At 27.9% G+C, this 10,731-nt stretch overlaps 1 protein-coding gene across 1 annotated transcript; it reads right to left on the reverse strand.

The window, feature by feature from the left end:
- Positions 1-6,915: 6,915 nt before the first annotated feature.
- On the reverse strand, positions 6,916-7,905 carry LOC114182722 (ribonuclease Phyb-like). Its single transcript, XM_028069653.1, has 2 exons — positions 7,668-7,905; positions 6,916-7,515 (listed from the first exon to the last, which is right to left on the reverse strand). The coding sequence occupies exons 1-2, from the start codon at positions 7,902-7,904 to the stop codon at positions 7,078-7,080; spliced, it is 675 nt and encodes a 224-aa protein (XP_027925454.1). The 5' UTR covers position 7,905; the 3' UTR covers positions 6,916-7,077.
- Between the last annotated feature and the right edge of the window lie 2,826 nt (positions 7,906-10,731).

Below are 10,731 nucleotides of genomic sequence, written 5' to 3' on the forward strand. Positions count from 1 at the left end.
TCCAAGATTTAACATGACAATTAATAATTCTCAATATTAAAAATTTTAACGTAAAAGAAGATAATGATTTTTTTGTGAGATATGTAAAAATAGGAAAGTATGATTGTGAATATCAAAATAGGGTGTACAAAAAGAATTTTAATTAATATTGTAGGGAAAGTGTAAATACCAAAACAGAGGGTGCACAAAGTAAAAGAATAGGGGTACAAAGCGTAAAAACAGGGGTGTACGAAGCAATCTGGTCATATGAAACTTATGACTGCAAATATCAAAAGAAAGGGTTCGAAAAGAGCAAAGCAAAACAAAAACGAAATAAAAGTCTGAGACCCAATGAGAATTTTAAAATTTTGATTATCAAGCAAAATAAATGTTATGCGATATATCTATTAAAAAAAATCAATAATTGATAATTTTTGTAAAATATTATATATTTTTTTTCATAAAAGAATATCACCAAACAAAAAAAAAATTCTCAGTTAATGCCTAGACATATTTAATATTCAATAGCTATCTCAAAATTCTTTATTCCAATATTCATGATTAGTGTGCATCTAGTGCATTATTTGAAACATCGAATATAAGCATCATATTATATTAGCCATTAAAATCAACACTCGCATTTCGATAAAAGAAATTAAGAAAAAGTATAAAAGGTTTTGATTAATAAACTAACGTACCAAAAGAAGCTTCCAAATGTAGAGATTTATATATTCATATAAGGTTTATATTTCCTTGATACCTTTTATGCTAACACATGCAACTTTCATCTAATATTAATGGCAATAAAGCCCATCCCAGATTTTGCATATTACACAACCAACTATTTCTTTTAACATAACAAACCCACATTATAAGAGACAATTTCATAAAAGAAATGATAATTAGAACATGTACATACGATGTCATGACGAGTTCAAGCTTCAGTGTAAGAGAAGGAAAAAAGAGAAAAAAACAATCAATATGTTCGATGCTATGATCTTATATAAATATCACAAGTAAATATAAAAGAGAAGAAAAACCTGGATTTTTTTCACACCTGTTAGAAGATTTTTGCTTTTCAAAATCAAAACAATGTTTGCAAGTGTATCTCTCTTATCTTCTCAAAGCTCTATCTTTTGGTGGCTTTGCCTCTCCAAGAAGTATTTTTCAAGTGCTTTTTCTTTGTGTTTGGTATCGTGTGTGTGATCCCTTAGTGTGAGTTGTTCTAGAATGATCGTTAATGAATGGTGATGAGTGTGAGATCCAAAAAAGATCTTTTTGACCTTGGGAAGAAGATGATAGTGGATAGAGGAGAAATCTCTCTTTTATGAAGTGGAGAAAAAAAAATAACTCAAGGAATGAGTGTAAAAAAAAGTATGAGATCATGAGACCTTTTTTCTATTTTTTTAGCATAGTCTAAAATATTAACTGTGTGCAGAGGTTAAGAGAAATGGGGAGATAATCTAGATTGTGAGAGTGTAAGGAGGATGCAGTTGAGTAACGGTAACATATAACCACTTATTTTGAAATTTTCTTACTTTTTCTAATTTTAATTTTACTTCTTTCTTTAGTAAAAACTATATATATCTTTTTATTATTATTTTTATTATTTTTATTACTTTGTTTTATTAGCCTAACATATATTTTTTTAAACAATATTTTATAGTTTTTTACCTTTTTCTTTTTCTCATTTTTTTTATAAATTCAAATATATTTTATAAAACTATTTTGATTATTTAAAAATTATTTTTCTATTTTCAATTTATTATTATTCTTTTATTATAAAACTTATTTTTAATTCTTATTCTTAATCATTATTTTTATGTTTTTTTGGTGTTTATCTTTTAAAAATTTATTTTCACTATAAAAATATTTTTCTTATCTTTTTCTATTTCGTTTACTTTTCTATTTGAAAAATGTTTAGTTATGTTATATTATATATTTAAATTAATTGTCTAGAAAATAAGAAAAATAAGGTTATTATTAAAAATAATATTTTATTTTATTTATTATTTAATCAAACAGACGAAATTGGGTATTGACACATATAATACATATATCATAATTAGATATAATAAAATATAATTAAGTTAAATAAAATAATGTTACTCATTAATAAACTATTTTTTATATAGATAAAATAATTGTTTGACATTAAAAAAAAGTAATTTCAGGATATAATTTGTTGTGAAAATTTTTAATTCAGATTTAATTATCTAAAAATATTTTAAAAACATTATAATTTATAAATTTCATTTAAGCGGAATAAAGTACTATGCAAATCTTATAAGGTAAGAATAATAAAAATAATTAAGAAGTTATTTTGTATTTCTCGATAATCGAGACCAGTGTCCATGAAATGTGAATATCGCCTTGGACAAACATTCCTTTACACTCATAGATAATTAAATTTTGATTATGAATTGTCCTAGTTCATGAAGTCACCTCTTTAGACCGTCACTGTATACGTAGTATAAAATGGCGGTTGTTGCGACGGTTTATCTTAAACCGCCATATTATACTTTGTGACGCTAAGAATTACGATATTTTTGGAAACTGTCACTCGAGTAAATAACGACGGTTCAAAATGACACAAATTATAAAAATAATTGTCGGTATTTACATGTTTTTTTGTAGTGGTCTAACTTCATTAGATTGTGTGATTTGTGTTCTGTTTTGATTGATAATTTTTGTTTCGAATTCATTTTATTTGAGTATGCGTGATTCTGGTTTGGAGTGTGTTGTTGGGGCCTTTGCCTTGTAGTTGTGGGCTGCCCATTGTTATTGTGCTTTAGGACGAATGCTATTCATGTTTTTGGTTTCAAATAAATTTGTTATGGACCGATTGAATTGCGCCAAGTTGGGAGTAGAAGTTGATGGTTACTTGCAGAAGAGTCTCTGAAGCTCAAGTAAGTCAAAGCTCTCAGAAGGTCAAATCAGTGATTAATGAATGCGTACCTTTAATTAGTGGGGTCCACGTGTATTTATAGAGCATTAATGATGTCTGATTACCTCATGGGTCGGGCCTTGACTTGGGCTCTAGCTTGGGCCATGAGTGGGCATGGGCCCTAACCCAGGCCCTTAAGACCTATTGAATGCGGGGGCTTCTATTTTCACTAAGTTTATTGGAGTTGTCGGCCTGGGCTTTAATCTTATCAGGTCTGCTGGAGTAGCCGGCCTGGACCAGCTACCTATCTGAGGTTACATGAGATGTAGGTTATTCTTCTAGAGGTATAGGTTAAAACCAGTACAAGTTAGGCTGACTCGGCCAAGGCTGAATACTTGGCTGCCTTGATATATACATTGTTTATTTATTTGATCGAGTTTGGTTAGGTACGGTACAACTATGATTCAAATACTTAATTCATAAAACTATACGTGCCTAAATATAGTGAACTGCAGTTTATAAGAATTTAAAGATATAATATATTCAATGTAATACATATTATCAATTTTAACATTCATAAAGATGTATAATTTATTGGAAAAAAAAGACTGAGATGTAAAAAAGTTATTGTGTACGAGAAGTGTTAAAAGTTTTAACCTTTAATTGCATTAATTGGATTGCTAAACATGTGATGAGTGCTAATGTTACAAAATGGTTAGTGCTTTATAATCTACGATTAAGATTCCCCTAATATAGTTTGAGTTCCCTTTCACATGATTGTACTATTGCTCACTGTCATCATTATATTCAACTTATAAACTTTATAAATAGCAAAAAACTATGTGTGATAGAAACACTTGACCACAAAACATTTGTCTTTCTAATGGTCCTTTTGTTCTTTTGTTCCTTTCTTTTTCTCAAAATTCATCAGCACCTCATTGTTCTTTTGTTCTTTTCTTTTTCTCAAAATTCATATAAACTCTAATTTTACTGTTAAAGAGATTATGTCATTAACCTATGTACCATTCCAAACAAAAACTCTCTCTCTCGTAATTGCTTTTAAAAGTCATTGTCTAAAATAACTTTTCTATCATTTATCATTTGGAAGTAACTTCTACTGTTTTAAAATTATTTATTATGTGTTTTAAGAATAATGTAGTTTAATAATTCTATGAAATTAATAAATTCAGACAAAAAGCAGACTAAATTTATATAAATATGCTCTAATAGAATATAGTATAGAAAAGTGCAGAACAAATAAAAATGCACCCTGAAGAGAGCATTGTTCTTTTTTTGGTTTATGATTCTCACCCACTAAACCCAAAAATACTTTCTATTTCATTTTCACAGAACCCTACACAAAAATTGTTTTCTATTTCTTTTTCACAAAAACCCTAAACTTAAGCATTGAAAAATACCTTATGCTCCACCGCAATATTTTTGAGAAAAGTATTATGCGCAATGAAACAAAATATGGAAGAGATAAGGAGACGGTGAAAAACAAAATTGGAGAAGAAAGACTTACTGTATTTGGATGACTGTGAGTAGGTGCGGAAATATTGTGTTGTGAATACTGCAAAGACAAAGAGTAATGTGATAAAATCAGGGTTAAAAAAATCACCAAAGGTGTGCGGGAACCTAAAAAGTTCAAAATTTAAAATAATCAAGATAACATTATAACACTTTAGGTCCCTGACTTTTTTTTATATAATATTTTTTTGGAATTTAAAGGTATCATCTTATAAGTTGCATTTAAGACAAAAAATAAAAATAAATGTGTCAAATATTACATTCTAAAAATTACAAAATTTAAAATATGTACATTTTAAGAGATATGGTTTAAAATACCCACATTTGATAAAATGTGGCCTATACCTATAAGTAGTTAAAAAAATGTTGCTTTTAATAAAATAGGCAACGATTTTATTATATTTGTTGTTTTAAAGAGAATTAAACACATTACAAAGTTTACAATTAAAAATTGTTGCTTATATATACATATAGGTAAAAATAAGTGTGGCCTATTGTGAAAATATCTTAATTTTTGATTTAGATATTTTGAAACAATTTAAAATAAAAAATATATAAAAAATATATAAGACTACTTAAAATAAATGTGGTTTAAAATATACATAATTTAAAAAGTGTGGGCTAAAGTGTCCACGTCTTAATATTTATGCCCTTTAATTATTTACATTTTATTATATGTTGTTTAAAAGAAATAAACAACATTTTTCATATATCATTAATATATGAGGCAAATAAAACTCACATTATAGACATTAATAAAAAACTGTGACTTATTTTTACATAAAGCTATGATCTGTTAATCGTTGTCATTGTAACATTGCCTGAGCCATAAAATGGTGTAGTGATATTTTGCTTAATGGACCGGTGTATCAAAGATACCAAATCACCTTGTCAAAGTTACGAATTTTTTACCTAGACTCTCGGCATAACAAAACTTTTGAATTTGCGCCATTCAAATATTGTTTTGTTATTAGTCAACCAGAATGACATTATATCGAATTAACAACATAATCAAGATTTCCAATTTATCACAATCAAATGTTTATTTTATATTAGGACGACTGGAACCATTAATTGGGATCAACATCTAAGAGATTAGATTACATTTGAATCCGGTCTAACCAAGTATAATTAAAATTTAATATTTTAAAATTTATATTCAACTATTTAAATTTTTAAATTTAGATTATTTAAATTATAGATTAATTCGGTCGAATGTTTCAGATTATAAATTTATTCTATATTAAACTTTTTAATAAAAGAATTTTTTTTGAATAAATAAATCTTTAACTTAAAAAAATGACATATATAATTTAATAATAATTATTAAAAATATATTTATATATTTGTAAATATCAAAATTTAAATTTGAACTGAATTGAGATTTTATAAAATTTCAGTCCACTGTCAGAATCGGATCAAATTTTTACTCAATTTTATTTAATTTAACAAACATTCTCAAGGTTATTGAATACAACCCTGTACTCAATTTTACATATTTTACTTGATGTTTTCAGGTTTACTCGAATACGATTGGCATTTCAATTAAACTTTAAAAATATTTTAAATTTTTTATCAAGACCGGTACAGAAATTTCCAATTCAACCTTCAACCTGTTCAGCTTAAAAGCCTGTGAAATACAACCACAAGGATTCTATTTAATATAATATCTAAGTAATATTAATTGTTGTAATATCAATAAGGTGTTTTATGCATTTGTCCTCTCTTTTACCCATTCTCTTTCTATCAACACACTTAATAGGTAATATTTTTTTATTTGTAATGCCAGCTTCATATTAAAAATTATTAGTTACAAATAAATGAATTAATTATACAACGTAAATACTGCAAGCTAGTTCAGTAACTTAAAAAATAATGAAAGAAAAATTAAAGTAAGTGGTTATCCACAATGATTTTGAGGTAGATAGTTTGAATAAAAGTAACTACATGGTGTTTTAACCTTTGACTAAAAATAATTTTCAATCACTTAAACGATTCTCATTTAATTTTCTGAAATAAAATAGAAAGTAGATTAAATATGCTGCATTAGCAACAAAAAAATACATCAAAATTTTAATTATGATAATAATTACTTCATTTACAATTTTCGGAGACAATATCGCAGACTTCACCAGATTGCACGTCATGTTTGCATTCTATTGTCTTTGAATGATTGCACCATGAAGAAAACGAGGAGTATGCTAAATTACTTTTAAGAAAACTTTGGAATTTTCGAAAATATTCATATAAAATATTTAGTGTTTATACGATAAAATATCCAATCTCTTTAATTAGTATAATATGCATAGTATGATATATTATCATAATTTTGTAAGTATGAATTATAATTATTAAATATTGTCATTATGTTTATGTTATTATCTGATAAAATAATATAATAAATATGGAAGCATGTTCCATCCAGTAATAATTAGTGAAATAGATATATGAAATAGTTTTTAATGCTGTAAGATAACATACTCTAAAGAAGGGAAGCCCAAATAACATATATATGCAACACAGTAGAAGTGAAGTCTTTATTTATGAGTCACGTATAACACAACATAAAGAGGGTAGCCTATTGATCTCAGCATACCCAGTCCAAACAGAAAATAAACTATAACATATAGTTTTTAATTTTTTAATTATTCATTAATTATATTATATGATATTATATAATATTACATAAACATTACAGGAGAAGTACAGGTTCCTTGTGAAGCACAATTGATGTACTGGGGGATAGGGTCTGTGTTCAAACATATCCTTATTTCAAATATAAGTCCTCTTCTTCCACTTCCACTTCCACTTTTTCCACTTTGTCTACTTTTTCTACTTTTTCTACAGTGTAGTTCTGGCTCAACACCTATAGCTGAGTTGCGTATGGCTGAGATGATATCATTTATATGATATGGCTTACGACGTGATATACCCGCATTTATAAGTATTGCTTGAAGATCATTCCTTGCATAGATATCTAATGTCAACCTGAAGAAATCAAACTGCTGCATATTCGAGCACGTTCCATGCTTCTCCCACTCATGCTCCCAAAACTTAGTATAATTCGTAGAATAATAATTTGGCCAAACTTGTTGAAGTCGAGGTCCTATATTTTGTATCTAATAAAATAAAAAATAAAAAATATCACTTTCCAACATTAAAATGTTATTACAATTAAGAAATAGATACCTTACTCTTAGATCTAATAAAACAAAAAAATAACTTTTTCGAATATTAAAATATTATTATAATTAAGAAATGAAAATCTTACCACAGAAAGATTTAATCCGTCTACTCTGCAATTGAATGGTTGTGGAAAAGCGTTGGTCGATGGCCATAGACCATGCACAGTGAATTTCGTCGATAATGCTATTGTTGATGACGTACACAACCTATTACCATGGCAAAGACCTCGGGGATAAATTTGTGCAATTGTGAAGTAATCGAATCCATTAATGGAACCATGAAATAATAAAAAGATGATAAAAGTAAATATAATGTAATTCATTATAAATGTATGTAATAAAATAATGAAAAATCATGAAGTCTAATGATCCAATTTATAGGACTTCTTCTCATTATAAAAGTTAGTTAAACAAAGGTTCTATTAAATTTTCTAATTAATTGTAAAATCAAATTTTTATTTAAAATATGGTACTGTTTTATACCTAATTAATGAGTAATTTTATTAATTAATATATCCAAACAATGCATGTGACACTCTATATCTATATAATTGTCTTTTTGCTCTCTCTATATATACCTCTAAATAAATAAAATTATAATATAAACATAATAGTTAAGCATAATAGTTTAATTTATTAAATATTATCTAAATTTTAACTAATACATTACACAAAATAACAAAACTGTAAGTTTTGGCTAGATTTTATCGAATTACATACTTATTCTTCAAATTGAGAAAAAAAAACAGTCATATATTATCATTTTTATTTTAAGATAAATAATTTTAATTCTCTGTCTCTCTCTATATATATTCTAAACATAACATATGAATGACAATAAAGATAGTAATTATAATTTAAACATAGCACATTCATATAAAGAATGAGACACACATGCTGTGTCCTTTATCAACAAACATATACAGATGGAAAACAATCCTAATGAAAACTTTTGAAATATAACATTATATATATATAAATCAAGTCTCTTATATATTTGAAATTTTTTTAAAGTTAAGAAATTATTATTTGACGCACATAATGAAATTATTATGTATGCTATACTTTATTTATGTTTAACACCTGGTATTTAATATTTATCGAAATTAATAATAGATACATATTACTGTATTTAACACTTCAAGAACATCACTGTGAAATATGAAGTGTTTCTGCTTTATTTCTATTCATGTAATACTTCATATTTCATATTGACAAAAGTATACGAAGAAAAATATTTTGTATTAGCTTGTTCGGACATTCTATTTATTATCACATGCGAAAACACAAGTGTTTCTGATATATATATATATATATATATATATATATATATATATATATATATATATATATATATATATATATATATATATATATATATATATATATATATATATATATATCCTGATAACGTGTGTTTGTATTTTTTTTTTAAATATTTATTATAAATAAAATTTAATATTTATTTGTATGTATAAATTTTTGAAAAAAAATAATATATTAATTAATTCTCTTAAAAAGGTATAATATATTTTTCAATGAATTTTGTTAATTCTACATAAAAACACATCATAATGTTTTTTTCAATTTTAAAGAACTAAAATAAAAAGTAATACAAAGTTTGTATGACATAGTAATAGTATAAGTAAAAAGCGAAATAAATAACCTGATAGGTGTGATAGTAAAATGTTTCCTATTTAAAGAATTTTATTTGATTTTTATTTATTATTATGATGACAAATATCAATTTTTACTAATATTGAAATTGTATCATATTCTAAATTTTTGGGCAGTATTTTAGATTTTCTCAATATAAATGTTTTTCATTTATAAAATTGTACGGTAATTTGACCATACGAAGATAAATTAAGTTTAAAAGTTTTAATAAACAAATTATAGTACTATTCTACTACTACTATTATTATTATTATTATTATTATTAGGGTACGCACAGGTGCGATAGCGCATGTGTGTACGCATTTTTTAAATATGAATGATAGTATGTTAGTAGGTAATAGTGTAATATTATTAAATATATAAAATAAATTTATAATTATTTAAAATAAAGTGAAACGAATAGAGAAATTTAAAAATAAATGATACTCTAGTGCATGGCCCTCACTCATCAACCCGACCCCTTCGCCAACAACGTCTACCTGCACCCACCTGCCTCCATGTATGAGTTGAAGTTGCGTGCCGCCGATTACGTCTGTATGGAGGAAATGCAAACCCTCCATACAAAATTTTTCAATGATTACGCACCCTCTACTGCCAACCCCACTCCACAACCTCCCCGTCCTGATCCGAGACCTCGAGAACCCCAACAACCCCGCTTCACCAGATACGCCCCTTTAAATGTTCCTAGATCCCGCCTCCTTGATGAGGCCTTACAGGCCAACCTCATCCCACCATCCCGTAAGACGACCATTCCCCCCAATGCGGACATGGTAACCCAGCGCGGTATAGAGGCTAATCCTGAAAACTGCAATGCGATCATTGAAATGTGAAGCCCCACCAGTGTCAAAGAAGTACAACGCCTCATAGGCCGCCTCACCACCATTTCCCACCTCCTTCCCAAACTAGCCGAACAAACCCAACCCATCATACAGCTGCTCAAAAAATCTGCCAAGTTCACGTGGAATGATGATTGTGAACAAATATTCCAAAAGCTAAAAACCACCCTCACCTCACCACCCATCCTTCATAAACCGGACACTCATCAACCCTTATTGGTCTATATCACCACCATAGATCACATCGTCGGCGCCGCGCTGGTTCAAGATGTCGGTGGCACCCAACATCCTGTTTACTTCGTCAGTAAACCCTACAAGACCCCGAAAGCAGATACCAGATTGTGGAAAAGTTGGCCCTATCCCTGGTACACGCAGCCTATCGCCTACGCCCATACTTCCAAAATCATAACATCATCGTCAAAACTGACTACCCAATTCAGAAGATATTGCAGAAACCAGACCTTGCGGGACGGATGTCGTCTTCAGCCGTTGAGTTATCCGAATTCAACACCTGCTACAAACCTCACGACCCCATCAAAGCTCAATGCATTCTAGACTTTGTCAACGATCTCCAACAAACTCCTGAAGAGGACCAATGGACACTTTATTTTGATGGTTCATCCAACCCAAAGGGACA

Source organism: Vigna unguiculata, chromosome 4 (genome assembly GCF_004118075.2).
Source record: "Vigna unguiculata cultivar IT97K-499-35 chromosome 4, ASM411807v1, whole genome shotgun sequence".
In the NCBI taxonomy this organism is placed as follows: Eukaryota; Viridiplantae; Streptophyta; class Magnoliopsida; order Fabales; family Fabaceae; genus Vigna; species Vigna unguiculata.